The sequence below is a fragment of the Pelodiscus sinensis genome, chromosome 2, assembly GCF_052426305.1.
Source record: "Pelodiscus sinensis isolate ZL-2025 chromosome 2, ASM5242630v1, whole genome shotgun sequence".
NCBI lineage: Eukaryota > Metazoa > Chordata > Testudines > Trionychidae > Pelodiscus > Pelodiscus sinensis.
Window position 1 is genome coordinate 37,120,307 of NC_143053.1, and position 24,643 is coordinate 37,144,949.

Consider the following 24,643-nt stretch of genomic DNA (forward strand, 5'->3'; position numbering starts at 1 on the left):
AGTCCTGAAGGGCTACAACACACCCAACTAACATTTGCATCTCAATGATGGTTTTCACTCAAATTGAGCAATTTAACCCATCAAACCATCACTAGAGAGTTAGAAGAGCAATGCCCAGGTGAGAAGCTTAGAGTCTCCCATTCTAGCATGGGTGTATAATTAGGGCCTGAATTGTAATATTAACCTCTGGGTGTCTGAAAGTTTAAAAGCAGACTTCTTCAGGGAGTAGAGTTCTCTGCTACTACTTCAGTCTGGAGGGTTTTTTTTTAATTTCTATTTTTCATTTTTTGGGGTGTTTTTTCTCTGAACTGCTTAAGGGTAAGTTACTGATGCTCTCTCAATTTGTTCTCTAATCATCAGAATAATGCAACTGAAGAAGTTAATGATGCTGCTTGGAAGTCTGAAGAGAATTCTGAGCAGTGGCAAGAGTTGTCACTACATACTTGAACAGCACAGAAATGGTGCCCCTTAACATTCTGAATGTGGTGATTTTTTTTTAACAAATGATTATCAGTACTAATTAAAGGTTTGAATTTGTAGAAATATCATAGCTTGAACACTTCCAAGTCACTAGTTTTATATATATTCCAGCATTCAGGGCCAATTTAGAGTGCCTTAATTGCATAATGACAAGCTAGAATATTGCATATTTTTTAAAAAAAAGACTTGTTTTATATATATGAGGCTATTTTGCCCTTGATGAATATTGTTTGAATAATGCCTTCGTGTTTTCCCTCTTCAGCAAAATCAGCATGGATAAAAATGAGCTGGTGCAAAAGGCCAAACTGGCTGAGCAGGCTGAGAGATATGATGACATGGCAGGCTGCATGAAGTCTGTGACTGAGCAAGGAGCTGAGTTGTCCAATGAGGAGAGGAATCTTCTCTCTGTTGCTTACAAAAATGTCGTAGGAGCCCGTAGGTCATCTTGGAGAGTCGTCTCAAGTATTGAACAAAAGACGGAAGGTGCTGAGAAAAAACAGCAGATGGCCAGAGAATACAGAGAGAAAATTGAGACAGAGCTAAGAGATATCTGCAATGATGTGCTGGTGAGAGATAATAAAACTGTATTTAATTCATGTTTTCTTAATATTAGGGGATAAATAGTTTTGACCCTGTTCAGCTATTTTTCAGTCCCTTGCTAAAAACTGAGGCATTCCATGCAAGGCATCCAAATCTTGCAAATACCACCACTTCTGAAAAACAAAGTTGGATAACTGGATGGCGCCTCATCCTTAAATATATAATTCCAAAACTTGTATTAAAGTTCTCATGGGCATCAACTCTTAACATATTTGCAAATATGTTTAAACTCTATTGTACATAGACTTTATATTCCATTGATTTCTTGATTTTGTGTGTATTTGTAAATAAGCAAAAATATTGAGACAATAATTATCTATGCATTAACTTACTAAGGGGGCTTTGAATCTGGTTTTCAAAAGGTATTTTCTTCACATAACCCAGATTACTTTTTATCTGGAACCTTCAGTGTACTGAGCTGCTTGCATGAGGTTGTAATTCTCACTATGGAAATTGTGCCCCTCCCTGGGTAAGATGATGTAATGTTAGTTATGACTCAGCCATGCAGAAACTCTGCAGGAGGAGGCAGTAGCAAAGCTGCTGATGGCCTCTTCAAGTTACAGCTTTTCAATGGTATAAAGCTATAACAAAGAAGGTGGTCTCTTGAGTTAGGGTGCTTTTATGGCTTGCAGTATAGAATAAGACTTGTTAACATGAGGGCTGAATGTTAAGTTTCTTATTAGGACAACTGATTTATCATAAAACACACTAAGTATCTGTTAACTTGATTTTTTTTAAACTTTCCAGTAATACACACATACTAGTACACAGTGAACTCATTGATAGTGTCTTTTTACGTGTGTGCTGAAGTAGAAAGCCTCTTGATGATCATAACAGCTACAGTAAATCATGGACTTCACTGAAATTGTGATAAGGATTTAAAATCCACTTGTATGTGTTGTAAAATTATCTAAGATACTTGCAGGCATTAATTTAAAAAGGAGCACAACCTTTTTAGCTGAACCTTTATTTCAGACTTCTCTTATGAGCAGTGACTCACCTTAAATCTTGTCTGGTGGATAGTCAAGATTGAAATACAATATGATCATCCCTTAGAATGAACTGAAAAGTATGGAGTACAACTTCTCCAAAGTTACAGAAGAGAATATGGCACTTTCAGCATCATCCTGAGTGTCTAGTTTTATTTAGGGTCTAACTTCCTTGGGGACTGGCACACTAAAAGTACTCATGCAGAAAGGACTTTACTGTGTCTTAATATCAGGATAACTTTAAAGTACCTGTGGATCTGGGACTGATAAGCAATAGAAACTAAGGGGTAACACTGAAAGATGCTAATTCCAAATTTTATTTCAGTAGGTCTTGTATTGGTGGGAGAGAACAACCGTTTGTGAAAGGGACACTGCCAGGGCCGACTTAAAATCAATCTTATAAACTGAGTTCATAAAGTTTGAAGATCAACATATTAATAAAATATTTCTTAAATTCTGCTAAGATTTATTTCAGGCAGCAATCCAATGCTGCAGTATCTTTTTTTCCTCAAGTATGAAAATAAGGTTTTTGGTGTTTGGGCTAAAAATAGAGCAGGAACCTAAAATATTTCAGCGTATTTTAATCTAATGTATCTTTGTGGAAAAAGATTTTTTTGTTCTTGCTTCTGTCACTGTCCTTCAGGTTTTAGAAGGAACATTAAATTCTTTGCTGTATTTGGTGATCAAAAATACAAATTATCTGTGTAGATAATTTACTGCTTAGCATACTTAACTGACTTCAGCCAGATAAAATCTTACTCATCTGGGTGTGGCCAGTCCAGTTATTCTTTAATCAAAACTAAACCTGTTGAGACTAAGCTATCATCCTCATGCCACAGGGCCTTAGGCAGTGACATTTATTTATTTAAAACTTCTCTTCTAAATGCTTGATTTGAAAATATATATATATATATATATATATATATATATATATATATATATATATATATATATATATATATATATATATATATATATTAATTACCATCATGTATCCAAGCAACTGGCTTTAAAATGCTGTCAAGGGTGCAGCCTAATTATCAAGGTTAAAAATTTTGGTAAATAATTAACACTTATAGCTAAACTCATTCTTGTTTCTTGACTAAGATGTCCCACATATACTCATTAATTAAATTAGTACGTATCAAGAAGTTTCTGTACAAGACTGCATGACCTGAAATGAGCAAACAGAGAAAAATAACTGCATGTTCTACATAGGGATCTGAATAATGTTACTATGAGTGAAAATTAATAGACTTAGTTAATTGCAAGTTTTTGTAGTTGATCTCTATAGAATAGACTACATCTGTCCTCATAGCAAACTAAATAAGTTCAGATGGAAATGACTGATCAGAGAGCATAGATATTAACTCTGCTTTTATATAGACAACTTGATCTCTAGTTTGGGTAACTAAGTTCATTATACATAGTGAATGGCCCTTATAAAATTCTACTCAGGCTCCCTATGATTCCATAACAAGCTCAATTTAAATGAACGTATCTGCTTTCTTTCCCACTCTACTTGATCGTTAAAAAAATAATCATCATGTAATTGCTGGTGTTCCCTATTATTTTAGGATCATTCAGGTAACACTACAAGGTATGAAATATAGCACCACAATTCACTGTAGAAGTAAATGATGTCCTAATCACTAAATAGATTAAGGAAGAATGGGAGGAGATGCCTTTTAATTTATTTGTAACATTACCAGAATGTGGCAGTTGTTGGTACTGCTGGAGCTTTGTAATATTTGTAACTTACTGGGAACATATAAAAGTGGTAGGTAAAAATAAATAGCATGAACACAGTCCATTTGTTGGAGCACTGATTGCAGTTTGGGAGACCTGGGTTCTGTTCCCAGCTTTGCTGTTGACCTGCTGTAACCCTGGCATTAGCAGTGCTCCATTTTAAACTGGAATTTTGAAATGGAAGTGTGGGAAATTGGTCATTTTTTAAAGGATCTGGCACTTCATAGTACATATACAGGTACACACATTTTGTAAACAGTAGTAAGGCAACAGAGGACTATATACAAATGTTGGTCTGTCATTTGCTGAGTGTTCACTTAAAAGGTGAACAATAGCTGACAATTTAGAATGGAAAGTAGTACGAGGGTTGCATACTTAGATTTGTATAGGCCTAGCATTGCATGCACCCAGAGGCTATTTGCATTCTTCCATTGCCCTCTTAAGCAACTTATGTGCTGCCTTCCCTGCTTTTCTGTTTCAGGGAGCACTATAAGTGCAGATATTCTGGCATTGGGCTGTATAACCTGTTTCCCCTCCATCCTTAAGCTCTATTTTCCCTTTCCTGGTCCTTCAGCTAACTGCAGATTTCTGTTTCCATGGGTATGTCTAGACTACAGGGTTTTGTCGACAGATACTGTCGACAAAGAGCGTCTAGACTACATCCAGTTCTGTCGACAAAGCAAGCCGCTTTGTCGACGTAAGTGTGGACGCAAAGGACAGTGTAGATGCAATAATGTCTTCTATCGACAGAACTCTGTCAATAAAAGGCATTATTCCTCGTAGAATGAGGTTTACATACGTCGACAAAACTCAAAGGCAGTGTGGACGCAGGTATAGTTTTGTCGACAAAACCCTGTAGTCTAGACACACCCCATGTGTCTACCTCTATCCCTTTTCTGGGTCCCTGATTTCCCTCATCAGCGTTCCCACCTCTGTTCCCTTGTATGTCCCTTCTTTTATTCACTCAGTTTTCTCCCACAAATCTTACCAGTAAGACTGTCTGGCCTCTGACAGAAATATCTTCTCCATACAGCAAGTTATTTTCTGAATCAGGCGTCTGTGGTTTGCATCAAAATCAGTTGTCGTCTTTTTATGCCTAAAACAGTCCCTGACATTTTGGAATTGATTGTGCTGTTCCAAAGTTATTGTTACAGATGGAAAAGTGCAGTTGAGTTTAGGGCCTTGTTTTGCTCAACCTCCTCCTCCTTCTCTCTCTCCCCCCCCCCCCCAAAAAAAAGGGGGCAAATGGTCTGTCCAGGGTCTCATTGAATGAGGTAACAAGGCCTTTTTTTCATTAAACTGTGTTTGTACAACTACTGCTCCTTACTAATTTCAGGATCAGAAGCTTATAATGGCAGTTCTTCATTAAAGTGCATTTATTTAGACTTGCAATAAGTCAAATAATTGTAAACTGAAGCAGAGTAGTAGTGGAACTGAAGGAAGAGGGGAGAATTTAATCATCCAGTGTATCTCTTGGTATATAATTCTTTGTTTTTTTTTTTGTTTTTTTTTTAAATATAAGCACTTCAATGTCATGTTTGGGAAGGACTAAAAATAGCTTCAGAACAGACCCAAGTGATTGCTTGTTTAGCAAAAACAGCAAGGCTGTGTCACCTTATTTGTGAGGATTGGCCATTCTAAAATACTATTTCATATTCTATTGATAAATACATACAAGTGGAAGTAATAAGTATTCCATCATCTTTTCATATTATGGATGTGAAAGGTTAACGGGTAAGCATCACTCTTAGCAGGAAATGTGTGTTGGTTTTATTTAACCGTTGGAGGATGGAGCAGCTCACCACCAGCTGCAAGCAGGGGGCTTCTCTAGCTCCATGGAGACTGCCACGGGTAGGAGCTGCTCTGGCTTCTTGGAGCAGTCTTTGTCTGCAGTAGACCAGGGCATATCACCTGCCTCCTGTAATCGGTTAATTGGTTAAACATGAAATTTAACCAGTTAAACAGGATTTTACATCCCTAATTTGTATTCAGATTTACCATGTTCCATCTGCACTCATTAACAGCGGATGCAAAAATATGAAGAAGTAGTAGTAGAAAAATTAACTTCCCTTGGTTTTTCTAGAATGAGTTTCCATTGAATGCTTTTACAGATGGACATACATTAGTATTTTCACTTTGAAAGTGGCATCTAACATGCAGTGTCCTACTTCTAGCCCAAGGAGTTTACTAATTTTTAGTGAACACCACCATAATCTTTTTGCCAACTTGATTAGGTGGGCTGTAATGGTATAACAACATGAAGCAGCTGATTGAGCATAGTAGATTTTTCAACATTGCATTCATTGACTCTGTGGTACAGTATAATTCACTATACTGTGATAGGTGTAACAATTGCTGGAAAGGTATTCGGTACTTGATTGAATGTGATTCTGTGGCCATTAGCATCTTATCTAAATGTAAACTTGATATTTGGGCTCTGTATAAGTTCAGATTTTTTTTGTATGTGTTAAAAATTCCTTGGAGTATGCAGCAGAAGTTCTAGACACAAGTTTTAGCTGAATTTTACTTGAATTTTAAAAGATATCTAAAGAGTTAGGTGCTCCAATTATTAAAATTCAGTAGCAGTTGAATGCCTAGCCCCCTTTAAAGATCTCTTGAAAAATCTTAGTCATTAGCAATCGTATCTATTTTCCTGGTTTTTTTTAGAACCACTCATTTAGACCATTGTATGCTAAAGAATGTTAAAAATTCTAAATTCATGAACTTAGTTTTTTGGGTTTACATGTGATACCTGGCAGTAACTGGCATAATCAACAGATTAGAGCCTTCATGGTAAACAAAAATTGACCAACTTTAGCTAGTAAATGAGGTCTCCTCTTGATTCAGCTGCCTACTGCCAGCCTTTCTGTTAATGTTCAGTGCATAGTTGCCAAAGTATTGAATAGGAAGCAGATGCAAACTTGAATCTTCGAACTTCACATTGTAGTTTGAGAATTACATGCAGCTACAACCAGGAAGTATCGGAACTCTTCCCCATCACAAGTGTGTAGGAACTTTCTAAAATAAAAATATAGTTTTCCTTTAATTCTCCAAAAAGGTTTCTCATCAAACTACTAACTTGGTGCAAACAGCTCCAATACCTCAAGTGTACCTGAAACTTCATGTCAATCATTGATAATTTAACTTTGAGATGGACTGACTGCTAAATACCCAGATCAATTTGATGTGATATAATTCAGAGTGACTACATTTGATTGTTAATTCTTTTGCAAATCTATGAAGCTTTGGCTCACTAACACACTAGCAAAGAGTTTGGACTCCAGCACAGTCAAGATACTTGCTCATTCTTAACAATAAAGCTGTATGGACAAAGGAAGGAGCAACTGTTCGTATTGAGTTTTCTGGCCCTGATATAAGCTACATGTATTTGTTGAATCAATCACAATAGGGGCTAGATGTGAGAGAGAATTAAAAAAGCCATCACAAGTTTCCTGAAACTGTCAGTATTTGGAAGTGAAAACACATTTGTCTCTCACTCTCTTCTCCTCCCCCCCCGCCCCTGACTTTAAAGTCTAGTTTGATTAGCAAAAGCTACACATGGTGTTTGATGCTATATATGAAGGCATTGAAACAAAGCCTTTCTTTACACTTTGCAAATAGGAAACTGAGTGCTGACAGCAGCAAAATAAAAATGACATATTTGGTCAATTGCATCGTACTGACTTGTCTTTTTCCCTCTGACCCTTGCTCATGGGGATCATGCTTCAGTTGTTGCTGATGAAATTGTTGTTATAAAGTTGCTGTCATGGACAAGTACAGGCAGAAACATTGAAATTGGCAAGATAAGCACACTTGCTTATGTTGGTAGCAGCATATATGACTTGGGTAACATCTGTATTGCACCTGGAGAGGAAATCAAATACCTGGATTGTAAAGCATCAGATCTGTTAAACTTTAAATCTTTACTTATTAAGCATTGGATTAGTGCTGTTACTGCTTGCTGATACTTGGAGAGGTTTCTATATTGCCTCCAGAGTCCAAAGCTCCCTTTCCCATGTTGTGGATTTGAAGGCTGTGGTTTCTTCCCATAGTAACTTTTGGTTTGGAAGGCAGCATGGTAGGGCTTGCGGTCTCTTGGCATGAATTTGGCACTGGATTTGTCAGGATGCATAATCAGAATAGGTTAATACATTGTTTCAACCATCAAAGGTTCTTTTGCATGGAACTGTGTTCTGGAGAAGCAATGTGCCGAAGACAATTGGAAACATCCTGACTTGCCACCAGTTTAATTCAGAAGATATCTTGGGCTCCATGAAGGGACAAAAGGCACACTCTTTAGTATATGCACAGTGTGCCTCAGGTGGCATGTGACCAGTGTTTCCAGCAAGCTGTGCACTTGTGCAGTTGCTCAGAAGAAAGTACTATGCCTCCCAGAACACTGTGTGAACACTAGCTACTCCTCAGGTTGTAATACCTACTCTGAAAATTGGGGTTAACTGAGGTTTTGTCTGTATTTACAATTAGGATTACAATTAAAGACTGACTTACTAATGATTAATTATTCATTCCTCGAGGCTACACTCCCATCTAGTAATCATTTTCGATTAAGCTCAGATAAATTTCTGTTTAAACAGCATATCTTTGGAGTGCCTCAGAACTAGTTCCCTTTACTTTTCCCCTTATGTTAGAAATGTCTTACTGTGCACTGAACCATATTATTTCACATTTTTAACTATTAGTGTTGCTCATTTCATGAATAAGTCCTGATTGACTAACTTGCGCTAATTATGAATCTGAAAAAGGTGACAGTTTTATCTTGCTAGTAAAGGACAGGCTAGCCCAGAACTCTTGTAATAGTATCTGAAGAGGCTTTTTCCTAGAAGTTGCCTGTAATAAGGGAATGCTAAGTACATAGTATCCATGTGGTCCTCACACTAGGAGAAAAGTGACATCTTAGAGTCCTCTATTAGCTAAAGCTTCAAATTAAGAGAGCTTGATTAATAAAATCTTTTAATGCTGCCATTGATTGAAATTTATCAAACTATACCAAGTGTGTGAATTGTTTTTTACCGATCCTGCTGTAGAGGGAGAAAGACAAATGTATGTAAAAAAGCCAGAAAACTTGTATTTTGCAAATGATGGCTTTCTTACTCCACAGATACAATTGGCATTTAATAGTGGCTGGATGGAAAACAGTTATAACTGCAAACTTAATATATTTAACAGTGTATATTGCAATAGAAAACATCTAAAATTTGATCAAGATGAGACCACTTAGAAGTAGATATATAGTACTAAAATGGAATATTACCAGGAAAACTATGGTCCTGCACTATTAGCATGCCCTTAAGAGATAAAATAAAATTCTATTTGGAACACAAACTAGATGGATATCTTTGTCGTCTTGTGCCGTATGTGCACTGAAAAATAACTTACATTGCCTAACATATGCTCTTCCCTCCTTCATTGGTAGGGAGGAAAAAGCATCATAGGCAGTGCGTTTGAAACTTTGTTGTGATAGGAGAACGAGGAATGGGCTTAATTGCAGCAAGGAAGATTTAGGTTGGCCATTAGGAAAAACCTAATTGTCAGGGTAGTTAAGTGCTGGAATAAATTGCTTAGGGAGGTTGTAGAATCTTATTGGTTTTTCTAACCTACTCTTAAATATCCGCAATCCGGGGTGGGCAATAATTTTTGCCTGGGAGCCACTTCAAAAATATTTGAAGTAGCCCTGGGCTGCCCCAGAAGGGGCAGCGCCTAAACGGGAAGGGCGGGGCTATCCCACCCCCAGACCATGATTAGTCAGGGCGTGGGGGGGGCCCTTTGTGCCCCCTCCCACTAGGCACCCATGCCCTGGAAGAGGCTTGGCACGCCTCCCTCCCCCAGGCCAATCAGGATCTGAGGGCGGGGAAACACAGGAAGCCTCCTTCCGCCCTGTGAGGAGCACTTGGCACTTAGAAGTACCGTCGCTCCTCACAGGTCCGAGGCAGGGTAAGGAAGCTTCCCACAGCTCCCCTGCCCAAGGCCCTGATTGGCCTGGGGGCAGGAGTGTGCACAGAATCTCCTCCGCTCTCCCCCCTCCCGCTCTGCAAGGGCCTTGTGCTCCTGGCAGGACAGGAGAAGGCTTAGCACCCTCTGCCATCCTCAAGCCAATCAAGGACTGAGAGCAGGGGAGCAGCAGGGCCTCTGCAACCCCGATCCAGCCCACAGAGGCCCTTTTGCCCAGCCCTGGTCTAGGCTCTAGATCAGGGCTACTTAACTTTGGAAGTCTTGGGGGCCACAATGATAATCACAGTCACAGTATGGTTGCAAATATATATTGATAGCTTCTTTCACACTGATAGGCATGAATACAAAGATTAAGGCAAGACTGCACAACACACAGGCCCGATTTATGTCAGTTCTGCTGATATTAATAAAATGTGTATTTACCCAACTTCCACCCATATGACAGCATTTTTAATGAGCAGTGACAGTCCAGGAATTTAACTACTAAAATGCAGATCAAGAGAAAACCATTATATTGGCTTTTTTTTGTTTTGGCTACCACCTGCAGACCACAAACAAACAGGCCGTGGGCCATGTGTTGAGTAGCCTTGCTCTAGACCAGGGGTCCCCAATGCGGTGCCCGCGGGGAGCCATGGCGCCCACCGGGGCACTTACGTGTGCCCATGGCCGTGTTTTAAAATAGTGGTCTCCAAAGTGGGGTGTGCGCACCCCAGAGGGAGCACATGCTGCCGTGCCACAGCTGAGGGGAGATGCTGGTTTGCGAGACATCCCAGGGAGCGCATGCGCGGCGTGTTCAGATGTCCACACAACAGTAGAGAGGGGAGACGCCTGTGTGCCATGATGTCACGGCCCAGGACTTTAAATTTTAGAAACACGCGACCCAGCTCTAGGCCCGGCACGTAGTCTGGGGTTACGGAAGCAGCTGGGGCTGGGCCTGATCACAGACTCAAACTGGAAGGCAGAAGGTGGGGGTATGGGAAAAATAGGGGGAAGGGTGGGAGAGGAAGGGGCTTGTGCTGAGGGGAAAGGGGCAGGTCAGGAGAAAAAAGGGAAAGTCACCAAGGGACCGCGTGGAGGACAGACAAATGCCAGGGGGCCAAGTGGAGACAATGAGGAAAAGGGCAGGAGGGGAGGTGTCAGTGGGAGGGGGGACAGGGTGATGCTGGGAGAAGAGAGGGTAAGGGCATTAAGGGCTAGAGGGGGAGATGCTGGGAGAAGTCTTGAAAGAAGGGGTGGGCACGAGGAAGGTGGGGATGGAGCAAATCATGTGTGAGGGCACGGGCATGAGAGGAACGGGGGCAGGGGGGGTGAGCATCAAGGAAAAAGGGGATGGGCGTTGAGGGAAGGGGGAGGCACCAGGAGGGTGCTGTGGTAAGGGAAGGTGCAGATGCCTGGGGATTCTGGGGGTGAAGCAGAAGGACAGACACCTGCAGGGGAGGAGGGACCAATACCAGAGGAGAGAAGCAGGGCAGGTCTGTAGAGGGAGGTATTAGCAGAGGGGGTCGCTCACATGGTCAGAATGGGGCTACTGGAGGAGTGGGCACGGGGGAGAGAAGGGCTGGTGGAGGGGGGCAGGTCTCAGGAGGGCTGAGGGCAGTGAGAAGGGCAGGAGTCAGGACAGCAGAGGAGGGTGAGAGGTTGGGGGGTAGCGGGCACCAGGGGAGCTGATGGAGCAAGGGGAAGAGACATGGCAGCAGATGGTAGGGACATGGTGGGGATGGGGAGTGTGAGATTTAAAGGTGCCATGATTTTTTGGGGGGGGAGGCGGAGGGTGCATTTTTTGCTCAACATTTGGACATACCCCCCTTTTTATTAATGCAGAATTTTGTTTAAAAATGAATTACAATATAATAAAAATAAAAATTATCCAGCTAAATTAAGTTACTATCAAATTTACCCAATTCACATTTAATATGAATTTGCTCATTTGACACCTTTTTTCTATTTTTTCTCCAAAGGGGGGGGCCGAATAATTGCCAAATAATTTAATTAATACATTTTACATGTAAAGCTACCTTTTTTATCTTATGGATTCATATATTATGTAATATTAAATGATGTTTTTCGTATTATTTAATGTTCAAATACAAAATAAGCCTTGAAAAATTGTTGGCTCCCGCCACACTCTTCTGAAAATGTGAATGTACTGTTGGCCACAAAAAGGTTGAGGACCACTGCTCTAGATAATACTTAATCCTGCATTGAGTGCAGGGGTTTGGACAAGATGATCTCTGAAGGTCCCTTCCAGTCCCATGATTCTATACTAGTATAAATTATGTTTTATAGTAAGGGTGTGTCTAGACTACAGAGTTTTGTCGACAAAAGTGGATTTTTGTCAACAAAACTATACCTGCGTCTACACTACCGCTGAGTTCTGTCGACATAACGTCAACAGAACTCAGCAGTTTTGTTGACGCTGGTAAACCTCATTTTACGAGGCATAACACCTTCTGTCAACAGAAGGTGTTATTGCCTGTAGGATTGCGTCTAGACTACAGGGTTTTGTCGACAAAGCAACTTGCTTTGTCAACAGAACTGAATGTGTCTAGACGCTCTATGTCGACAGAAGTTTTGTCGACAGTATCTGTCGACAAAACTTCTGTCGACAAAACCCTGTAGTCTAGACGTACCCAAAGATGCAAGATGGATAGCAATGCCCTTGCCTATTATAGAATGCCTCATTACTATTGCTTTCAAAGAAGTCCAGATCTCAAGCAGTTTGGATAATGTTGCACTTGAACTTACACTTGGTTGTTGGTTGTTGTACATTGTATACATGAAGGCAAACCCTTTAAATTGTAAAATGTACTTTTTAAATAAATAACACTGGAAATGGGAGAAGCATCTTATAGCTCCGAACTGTAAGTATCTCAAAACTAAATACATTTTAAATTACCTTAGAATGTGCTATAAGATTTGATGGACTGACACTGACTTGCAGGGTGGAGGGGCAAATGGATAGCCATTCATCAACTGGCCACCCTTATTTTTTCTGTTTAGTATGTTTCTTGCTCTTTTTTTTCATCTCTTCCTTTCTTATTCCAGTCGGGGGGGGGGGGGGGGGGGGAGGAAGGAGGTGTTGTAAATGTATAACTGCTGAACATTGGTTACATGTTTACAAAAAGAAACACATTTTATCATAATGTGTAACTGCTGAAATTTTCAGTGGTTACTTGTTGACACCTGATGGGCAGGCAGGAGCTAGTGCTCCAGGGGAGCCAGCTTTTAAGCCAGCTGTTCACGAACAGTTGCTTCTTCTTGCCCCTCTTTGTGCTGCTGTCTCTGTCAGCAGGCAGCAGCATGGGAGCCAGCTTAAAAGGCGGCTCCTCACAAGCACTGTCTCCAGCCTGCCCTCCCCACTGCTGCCTGCCAGGGGAGGAGGAAGGCAGGCAGATGCAGGGACCCAACTTGAAAGCCAGCTCCCCATATACACTGGTTCCCATGAGGGTTAATTGATGAGCCCAGGCTAATTCCTACTCCAGTCCCTGCTATTCCTTCTTAAAGAAACACTAAACTTCTTTCATCATATTAATTCCATATGTTAGAGATCATCCATTTGTAATAGACTTTGTACCATCAAGTGTAGTAGTCTATTAAAGGATACAAGTAAAACTAAAAGCATTTTTGGGCAGATTTCTAGTAACTGTCACAGCAGGGCCCTGATCCTGATTGGGGCTGAAGTACTACTGCAACTTGGATAATACTGAAATCTTGGCAGTTTCTACAAAATATAGTCAGACTTAAATGCTGGTGTTCAAGCTGAGACATTAAATGCCATGGTTCTAAATGCCTGCCTATATGTCGTTTATATACAGGATCAAATAAGACTCAAGTTGGAAATAAGACATTTGGTTATATAAAGGAAATTTTCAGCTAAAGTGTGGCAATATCTGTAGGCTTCACAGAAATGGGTTTTGAAGAGGAATTTAATTGACAGAGATGCTCGTGAACTGGGAGAGGGCAGTCCCTTTCAGAAATAGGTTGCATAAAAGAACTTCAGATTTACTGCATTTATTTGTCAGACTTAATCAGTAAAATGCAATAAATTGTTCTCCAGTACTTTTCCTCCAGTAAAACTAATTAATTTTGAACATTGTGAAATAAACAAGTGTGATATTAATGTTAAAAATAGTTTTAGCAGAACTGATGCTAACATGACACTGATTTGAGTTCTTATAAGTCCAAGATTTCTACAAATACAGGCCTTCAAACTTTTGGTCCATCTCAAGTTTGATGTTTTTCCAACGTGAGCTCAAAGTTTTATTATGGTAAAAGCTTTTAAAACTAGCATGTTGTGGGAACAGAGGGTGCTGGTCAACTGAAAATACTGGCTAAAAGTGGAGGGGTTTGGAGCGCAGGGGAAGAGGGGTGCAGGGCAGGAGTCTGGAAAGTGGTTGGGGTGATAGATTGGGGGGGGGGAGCGCTCACTTCTGACAGACCCCACAACCAGGTTCCTGTTCTTGCTGCTTCTGGCAGAGGTGCAGCCTGGCAGCTCTGCTGCAAGCAGGCACACTGCCTTGTTGCCATTCCTTCCCCCCCATAGCTCCTGTTGGTCACAGCTCCTGGCCAATAGGCTGGGAGCCACAGTCAGTGTTTAGGGAGTGGGGATGCAGGCACCATGCCTACAGCCACCTGGCCGCACCTCCCCAGCAACCACAAAGATGAGCTGCTTGTGAGGGAAATGGGAGGTAAGCACCCCCTTATCCAGTGCCCAGAGCTTCTCTTCCACCTCAGATATCCTTCTAGATCCAGACTCCCTCCCAGAACATGCTCTGTAGCCCCCTCCTATGCCCCAAACTCGTACTGGTTTCACACCAATCACGCTACAAGCCACCGTATTTGTGTAGATTAGAAATGCTGGTTTATTAAGCTTGCTTGCTGGTGATGTGCTAGGTAAGGCTTTTACTTCAGTACTTCTAAGGCTTTTCACTCATTGCTATCTTAACAGCAACCAACATTTTTGTAGAAAAGAAATCTTTCATAAAGTAAGGAAAAGCTCTTGTAGCTAATTTAAGAGGAAAAAAATACATATTATGGTTAATGAGCAGTATATATCTTTAAAGTAAGTCAGTCCACTCCTGATGATCTGCCTTTGTTTGTCAGAAGGAAAATAAATAGAACACTGTACTGCGGAAACCTTCCTCAGACACAGTATTAATTATTCAGAATCCTCAAGTGGCAACATTTGATTTTATTGAAAGCTGCACCAACAGTTTCATCCGTGAATATGCTCTAAACTTGAAGCATCTGGCCAAAATAAGACATTGGTTTAACATCTTCGGTTGAATTATTAGGAATTACCACTAGGTTAGTTTCACCAAAAGATGTGAATGAATTTGCTTTTCTGGAGAGGTAGCTTAAGCCTCAGATGCAAAGAAAGCACTATTTTAATCTCTATGGGTTGTGTTCTAGTCCTCAGTTAAAGTCCAGACCACAACTTCATAATTCCAGTTTGTGTACTTTGTCCACATGAAAAGCACTTACACTGCAAAATATGCTTTTTAAAATAAAACTAGCAGTAAGCATCTCTGAGATTTTGCTGGACTGCAGGAACAAATGCATTGAGTGACTGTGGTCCCTGAGAGGAAGAACATACCTGCTACATGTGTAAACCTCCATGTAAACTTAGTAGTGATATTTAGAAGTGCATTGTCGTGATCTGTTAACTAGTTGATTTCTCAATAGCTGGAACAGTAGAAGAATAAATCTCTTGCTTTGGTCACTTCTCAGAATACAACAGTGAATATCCTAAAATCACTAGCTCCAATCTAGTCTAAGAAAATGGGCAAAAAAAGATGCAGTGGCAGTGTGCCACTGCAGATTACTAGACCAGAGGTGGGCAATAATTTTTGACTGGGGGTCACTTCCGAAATTTTTGAAGTAGCCCTGGGCCACTGTGAAAGGAGTGGGACCAGGACACTTCCGGGCTTCCCCACCCACAGACCAATTGGTCTGGGGATGGGGGAGTTTGCAAAGTTTTTGCCTTCCCCCTCCCACCTAGGTTCCCTCTAGATGCCTGTGCCCCTGGCAGTGAGAGGAGACTTCATGTGCTTCTCTCTCCCTACTCTGCCCCAGACCAGTGTCAATGAGGGCATGGGAGAGGGGAGCATGCAAAGTGTCTCGCTCCCTGCCCCCGCCCTTCAAGGGAGTGCTGTGCTTAGTCAACTGAGCAGCAGCTGGCAGTTGATTTAAAGTGCTGAGCCCTTTGCAGGACAGGAGGAAATGGTGTGCTTCCCCCTACTTCTGGGCCCTGATTCCCCTGGAGGCAGGGAAGCGGCAGGGCCTCAGCAGGCCAAGTCAACCTGCTCAGTGGGCCGGATCCAGCCCACCCCTGTTACTAGACATTACTCTTAACCATAACTAGTGTTCCTAGGCTGTTTCATCATAGGCTTAGTAGTAGATCAAGATTGAGATTCATTGGCAGAATAATGAAGCTTGTGCTGAAGCTGTACTGTAGTTTTTTCCATCTCTTAAAATATTTTTTTTGTAGTACTGAAACCCCCGTAATTGGGTAGAAAGTGCCAAGTTTCCTCTTAAGTGCCTATGTGTATTTCACATGTAAGGTACCCACAATGTACCATGTGCCCAACTCAGATTTTAGCAAATGATGTCCATTGACCTACACACACACAGATCTCCTTGTGCTTCTAAGTATCATAAGAGGCAGTCTGGGTTGATGCCTGCTGAATTCCTTCTTACCATTACATGGCCTCACTGAGAATCCAGTGCCCTTTCCTGCTCCAGCCTTTGCAGAAAACCCTCTAAATAAAAATTTAAATATTCTTTTAGTATAGTCAGTTTTTAGTGTAGCTTATATAGTTTGTTTCCGAAGACCCAGGGATTGTCCCTGAATGCAGAGAGCAATTTCCAGAGTTCCAGGCTTCAAAAACGGTCTCCTGCCCCTATGTCCTTCTCGATCAGTGACAAACACCAAGGTTGCCTCTGTTGTCGTGCATATTTTCACAAAGTGCAATGCTTTTTGATTGTTTCCACTGAGAATTCTCAAACTCTGTGAGCTATGTCTTACAACACTAGGTGGGAAAGTCCATGAGATGTTTCTGATTTGGGCCAGGGAGACCCCATCCATACCTAACCAAATGAGCAGCACTCCTCTCTTAAGCATGTGCTTGGAGTAACTCTGAAGTTATGGTTAAGCTCTTCTGCCCTGCTTCCATCTGCAGCACAGCCAGCTCATGCTGCAGGCTTTGATACTTCAGAGCCCGCAGCATAGGGTGGCAGCTGGCTCTCTAGTGTGCTCTGGCTGCTCGTCCTGCTCCCGGGGAGCCAGCTGTGCTGCAGGCTCTGTGGTATAAGCCTTATACTGCAGAGTGCACCGCACATGTAACTGCTGGGATTTTTAAGTTACTTTTTTAAAACCTTTTTTATGTCCTTACCTCAAGGTTCTAAAAATAAAGACTTATTTCTTCCAGGGTTCCCATAAGAGCAAGGAACATTCTCATGGGCACAAAGACAACATTGAAGGCCATCCATAAGAGACGTGCTGCTACTTGAGCCCACCATTATTAGGCAGCCCCTAAGTCAGACACTGAGGAACTGATTCCACGCCAAAAAAACCTTGAGACTGGAGGATGAAGCTGGTCCAAAAGGACCATCCTCCACTGGTCCTATCCATAAGCGCAGAAATATTTGCAAATGTTTCTAAGTAGGTTTCTGGATGCTTTATCAAATGCTACAAACTGGTTCTTTTCTGTGGTAATATAATGGCCCACTTCACCAGAGCAGAGGCTACCATGATAGCATTCCTGCAGTCAGTCCCAATATTGGACATGTGCAGAGCAGCTAGATGGAGTTCCATATGCCCATGTCCTACCTAGGCATTATGCTCAAGTCCTGGCCTCTGCCTTGAGTGCAACAATGGGATCTACAGTACTGCATGCATTTTTGACAGCTTTCTTCCACTCATAGGAGTATTTGTCAGTCGCTCATGTGGAGTACACACAGGGACCTATGCTCAAAAAGGTTACTTGTTCTGACTGGAAGTTCTTTAGTATGCGTGGTCCCTATTAGGGATGTTAATGTGTAGTTGAGTATACGATGAACTGATGAGCCCAGGCTTATTGGTTAATCTTACCAACTATACATACTCCACCCCTTGCTGCCTCTGTATCAGAAGCAGCCAGGGGGAGCAGGATCTGGCTTTAAAGATAGCTCCCCATGCACACCAGATCCATGTGCAAAATAGCACACGCCTCCTGTGCACGTAAGTTAGTGTACTACCAGTAGAAACAAATTTAGATGTGGGTGCTCTTTAATCAGCTGGGCAGCATTTGACTCTCTCCTGAGTGGCCATGAAAGTGCACAGCTTACAGGAAGCACTGCTCACTGCCTCAAGACAATGAAGCCACCAAGAGGTTTAGGACTCAAGGGATTAGATGCTTACCCATAATAAGTTCCATATCCTATCTAAATAATGTAGCTAAGGGATATAAACCTCTTTGTTTCAGTGTGTACTACCCCATTAACTGCCAGTGCTTGGTTGCGTAACTCTTATGTTCAGGGTATGTTGAGGGAGTTATTACACCTTCTGAGGCATTTTATAATGGCTACTCTTCCGAACCAGAACTAAAAAATTTCTATGCTAGAGAATCTGTATCCCTTTAGATCTTCAGTGTGTTCAGTGAGCTGATGCAGTGCAATCTTGTACTTCTGCCTAGCTCAGCCAGCCTTGGAAAAAGGAGTTTTATTTATCTAAAGGTATTTACCATGGACAAGCAATATTTTGCATCAGATAACAGTGCATGAGCAGTTCTTGAGCCTGGGACAGTAACCTTCGTGATTCTTGCAATGCTAACCAAAAGAATGGTGCAATGTCTTTTGTTCTTTCACTGCCTTTCATAAAACTCTTGGCTGTTAGGCAGATTCTTTGCTGCCTCCTAAGAATAGCATTTTTATTATGGAAGTATTTTGTGGCCACAAGATGAAATTCTGAAGGACAACAGTTAATGTTGAGCTATTAACATTGAGGCAATAAATGAGAAAAATCTAGGCAAGAGACATTGGTTTTTCAATTTGAATATTTATGAAACTGCTGGAACAGCCTTTCTTCATATTGCACAATCCCTCATTGGTATTTCTGATAATCCTGGCAAAATCTCTCCAGGTCTGTCCATGATCAGAACTTCGTTAGTAGATTTGACAAGATCTCTCTACTTCATGTCCATAAAATGGTGGCATAGATCAACTAGCACGAAACTGTTTAAAGTTTTTAAAAATCTTGGGTATTACATCTGTTGAGTTCTTGCTAACTTCTGTTTTGCCAGTGCTTTATTCTCTCCCTTCATTGCTGTGAAAGAACCACAGAAACAGGATATACTTTCTATGCAGACTAAATATCGAAGCTTTCTAGGCATTTGATAGCATTGAAAGATCACTAAAATAGAGAATAGTTTTTCTGACCTTAAATGCTACTTGTAACAAACTGATCATTTCTTAAAAAGTTGAAGTAGTCTTTCATGTTCTTGGCATGAACAAAGCCTTCCTAGAAGCATATTGTACAGTACTTTGCCCATCTTGATGTTATGAAAGGCACTCAGCCTCATCATTAAAGACCTAGACCTTGTGGTATTCAAGAGCCTCAGGTACCTAAACAACGTTTCTCATTAGCAGAAGATTATTTTTTTAAAAGATAGTTTGAACAATAATTTCACTTGGAGCTGTGGCAGTGGGGAAGTTGTTAATAAAAGGATATGAATGCTACTGGTTGCCACCTGCTAGACTTCATAAGAGAAGCTAGTTATTGTTCTGCATAGCTGGGACTATGTTGCAGAAAATTTCTTTTGGGAGTGATTCTTATTTCTTAACATTTGTTACTGAGAATGTGTAGATATGGCTTATCTGGGGATAGGACTTCTCACACCAAGAGGTTATGTGCATACTAACTAATCTGATAGATATTCTTTTGAAAGCTATACTTAAGAATGAGTGGATTGGTGGGTTTTTTTAGTTTTGATTAGTAGTCCTCTGAATCAGGCACCGCTAAACTTTGAAGACTGTGACCAGCTTTTCAAAAGTGCCAAGAATTTGCAGCTTTCATGAAATTCAGTAGTGATATCACTGAATTTAATGAAAATTGCAAATTCTTAGCACTTCTGAAAAGCAGGTCATAGACTTAAATTTCAAAGGGTGCCTGGTTCAAACAAAGATAAGGGAGTTCTCCATAGCTCACTAACTTTAATGTCAGATTTTTTCCCAAGGATTGGTCCTGCTGCTACCATTCATGTCAGCAACAAGAACGCATCAGTTATCTTGTGTCTCGTTATACAACTGTAGGAGTTGATGCCTTCTTCACAGGAGCTGAAGATTCTGTGAGAATCACTAATCTTATGCCTTTGATAGAGAGACAGCAACTCAGAGGGTAAGGGGAGCAAATGGGAATGGATACATGTGGGAAGCCAGTTTAAGCCAGCTCCTCGTGTATGTTGACTCACACAAAGCCCCCTGCTTGCTGCTTGCAGCGCAGAGTAGGTAGGTGAGATGCCAGTGCTATCTCTGTCCATCGGGAACTTGGGTCCCCTGTGGGGCCCTGCTACCTTTGTATTAGAGGCAACACCGCTTGGTGGAAGCTGATCTGTGAAGGAAGCTGACTTTTAAATCACCTCCCAGAGTGGGGCCAGGAGCATGCTGGCTGCCAGCCTGGCCCCTGGGAATCATTGAATAACGTGTAACCGCTAAGATTTGGTGTGGTTACATGATTATTCAATTATAATTGATACAGTACCTAACATCCCTCGTATGAAAACCACATCAGTGAACTTTCTCTGACCTTGTTAGAGGATAGACAAATAGCTATTTCCTCTGGTCTGACTCTTGCTTCCATTCGCCCAATATCCTGATTACTCCTATCTGCTGAATGGAGAAATGTTTGGCTTAGTCATTTTCATCTTGAATTTGAGTAGAGTTAGTCTCAAATCATACTAAATTCACAATTCATGAAATTTGATAGCAATACTTTTTAAAAGGATCACTACACCCTTTTAATTGATTCACTCTTCTCATATCACTAGTCTGACAAGATGGCTTTTCCTGCCACTTCATATACTGTTTGCCAAATCTGGTACTACAGGAGCTAATAAAATAATTCAGTACAAGTGTGTTCTGAATATGAGAATAATGCCCTTCCCAAGAAGTGAACATGCATATTGCTTCTGCTCCAGCTAATCTCGTAGGTCATTACTTTAGTAGTAAGTGCTGCAAAATAGTCTCTAGTTCTAGAATCTTGAACTGCATTTATATTGCCACCCTTCAGTACTATAATGAGTTTGAAAGGATAGTCTAAGAACAGAGAGATAGAAATAAAGCTGAAATGTTAGTTCTTTTTGTCAACTTTATGTAGCAGAAAGCTATTGTTAGTGGAATAAGGATATAAAATCCCATTTAGTTAAACTTAATGTTAAACTAGTTAACTGATTAAATGGGGGAAGGTGGGCTGCTGTCCTAGCCTGGCTGCTTCCAGTCCAGTGAGGGGCTGCTAGCTCCCAGCCTGTGCAGGGCTGAAATAGTCCTCTGCCAGGGATGGGCTGCTCCCTGAGTACCAGTTAACCCATTAAGAGTGATGCCTACTGGTTATCCATTAACATCCCTAGTGAATAATCTGTCAGACATGATTAACCTTTCATATCCCTATTTAAGATTCCATTTGTAGAATAATTTACAGCTAGCTAAATGGAATTGTATTCAGATTGAGGTAGAGCAGTTATAAAACCAAGTGTTAACTAGAATTTTTTGTAATCCATGTTTTATGTGAAGTATAAATACATTGCTTCTTTTCAAAGAACTTATTCATTCTTCCTCCAGATAACCCATTTTAAATCAAAGGGTGAAGGAAGAATGTGCTAGAATTCAAGTCAAGAATTACTTATGGCATGTTATACAGATTGGTTTAAAGTCACTTATTATGTAGAATATTACCTAAAACCTGTGTAAAGTTGTTTTGTAGCCTTGGAGATAGCAATTGTGTGAAGACTATGTAAGCGCTAATGCACATACTAGCGTAGGTAGAAAAAAATTCTCCCAGTTTGTAATACACTTCTACACTTACTGGGAGATCTGTACTGTGGTGATCAATGCCCTTGGGGTTGATTTAGGAAGTCTAGAAAAGACTCACTAAAACGACCACTGATAGCGCGCTCGTTAACTTCATTACTCCATCAGAAGGAGAAGTGTAAGGGGAGCATCTGGGAGTTTCTCTTGTTGACCATCTGTAGTGGAGCCCCTGCAGCAACTTGATCTAAGATATGTTGATTCTAGCTGTGCTATTTATATAGCTGGATTTGTGTACCTTAGGTCAGTGGTTCTCAGCCAGTGGTACAAGCACCCTTATGGGTACTCTAGAGAAGTCTGGGGGGTATATTAACACAACTGAAATTTGGAGAAAACGGAATTTTTGTTTGAAGGCTTACAGCACTTGATTATTTTTGTACTTTTTACACCCAAAAATTTCATCGTCCACCCGGCTACAATTAAGTTGTTTAAACAAATGTGTTGCAATGGTAGAAAAAAAAATTGTCTCTGAAAACTGGGGGTACTTACACTTGCACACACGCGCGCGCACACACTTATTTATTTATTTGTTTATTTTAAAGTACTTTTTTTTAAAGGGGGTACTTTATAAAAAAAAAGGGGGGGGGTTGAGAAACACTGCCTTAGGTTAACATTGCCCCCTAGTGCAGCCCTGCCTTTACTCTTACATGAAAAGGCGTTTCATAGGCAATTACCCTGTTTCAATTACTCAAGTATTTTGTACTGCTGAACATTCTCTACATCACAGTGTGGCATATTCAGCAAAGAGGATAAAGCTAGACTGAAGCTAGACTGATAGCTAAAGTTTATCAATCAAGTTTTCTTGATTTTTTTTTTCTGATAAACCTGTGATACATCAAATTATTTATATCTACAATACTATTGAAATGTATGATTGTATAAAATAGTATTCTGTTTTCATTTTAGTCTCTGTTGGAAAAGTTCTTGATTCCTAACGCTTCTCAAGCAGAAAGTAAAGTTTTCTATTTGAAAATGAAAGGAGATTACTACCGTTACTTGGCTGAGGTTGCTGCTGGGGATGACAAGAAAGGTACAGTATGTCAGCAGCATCTTAAATTTGTAAAAAACGGGATTTCTTTAAATGGAATAGTGTTCTTTCTTTCACTTCTCAACGATGATTAATATTAAAATAGAATAAAAAGATGGTTTATCTGCGCAGTTATAAAAATACTAGTGTATAGGTATATTCCTCATTTCAGAACTGTGATATGAGTTCACTGCCAGCCAGCCATCTCAGTTCATATTTCAGCCTTTGGATAGGATTCTGGCCCCATCCTTCCCGTCCCCCTCATTCTCCACTAGGCTTAATGTTTAGGGTTTTTGGTAGATGCACTTTTTGTTTGATACATGTTGACAGACTAGGTGTGTATACTCAAGGAGGCTAGAACCCACCTGGGAAGGGGCTAATGACCCAGACTCATGAGGTATTGGAATGAGAATTCTCTTAAGGCAGACATACTCTCCAATTTATCTGGACACCTTTAATGTCTCAACCACCTTGAGTTTTCAGAGGAAACTGTTTTGTCCCCTCATACTGCAGATAGTTGGTTGCCTTACCTGAACATCAGTGTCAATATTGAAATGTAATATCTAAATTCCTTTGAATAATGCTAGTGCTATTGCCTAAAAGGTTTGAAGTCTTGAATGAACAAAAATAGCTTTTATTATTCCAGCATAGAATCTTTGGAGGTACCCAGAGCAAATTGTCCCATTTTTGGAGGTTGTAGAAATGTACATATAACTGGCTATTTCTACCAGTTATACAAAAATGCTTAGATTCTTCTGTCTGTATTCTTCAGTTCATGAACCTGCCAGTTTTATCTTCAGTGTTAAAACCTATATGACAACTTTACATCTCTGAATTAAATTTATAACCTGGGTGTACGCACCTCATCTGTCATAGGCTCTCCTATATTATGTTGACTTGAGAACTAAGCTTGGAAAATGCAATTATCATGATCAGGGCTTGACAAACGGCGGCAAAACCTACTCCCCAGCCTCACACTACCCATGCACACACCACTGGTGAACGGGACTACCGAATGAAATCTACTTGCCATAGGCGAGTAGATTCAGTGATTTGTCAAGCTCTGATCATGATCAATTGCTATTGAACACTTAGTGATTTTAGAATTTTAAAGTGTTTCCACCATTGAAAATGAAGTAGCAGCAGCCATGTAACATGTCCAGATATAGGAATTGAATTTCAGTCCTATAAATTGGACTTATTGTTTCAGAAACTTATTTTACCCATTTGCTGAATCGGCATAGATTAAAAACTTGTAACAACCTAGTAGACAGATTAACAAGGGTAAACAATACCCCATAGCTTAGCCTCTTAGTTCTTGAGAGTCCAAACCCTTAGTTTCTATAATATTTAAAAAAATAGCTGACACACATAGCAAGATTAGGGAGGAAAAGTGATCTAATTCTAAATGTGTCCCCTAATAGTTCATGGTAAGGTTGTTTGCAAACTGTTCAAAACTAACTTTTCATTGAACCATAATGCATGGAACCGGTACAAAGGCATCAAAACAGTACTTAGAGACTAGCTGTGTCTGCCCTCAACTAAGATCACCAAGTAACATATTAGTACTTCATAGTTTTGTGTAGGGGGAAAAGTTTCACAAAGTAATTGCAAACAGGGGCTTATAATGGTAAAAGTGGCAGCAACATTAATCTGCAATGCGGCCACCCCTGTCTATAATAAAAGCTACATTTGGAATATTTTGAAGTATTAAAGGGACCCTGTCAGATTAGTGTGTGTGTGTGTGTGTGTGTGTGTGTGTGTGTGT

General features: G+C 40.6%; 1 protein-coding gene across 4 annotated transcripts in view; it reads left to right on the forward strand.

The window, feature by feature from the left end:
- The window catches only part of YWHAZ (tyrosine 3-monooxygenase/tryptophan 5-monooxygenase activation protein zeta), a 30,135-nt gene that overhangs the window by 1,992 nt on the left and 3,500 nt on the right, over positions 1 to 24,643 (forward strand). For all 4 annotated transcript variants that reach the window (XM_075920266.2, XM_075920265.2, XM_075920267.2 and 1 more), the window contains exons 2-3: positions 743 to 1,046; positions 22,755 to 22,878. In XM_075920266.2, coding sequence (XP_075776381.1) covers positions 753 to 1,046; positions 22,755 to 22,878 — 418 coding nt within the window. In that variant the 5' untranslated portion in view covers positions 743 to 752. The remainder of the gene's footprint in view (positions 1 to 742; positions 1,047 to 22,754; positions 22,879 to 24,643) is intronic.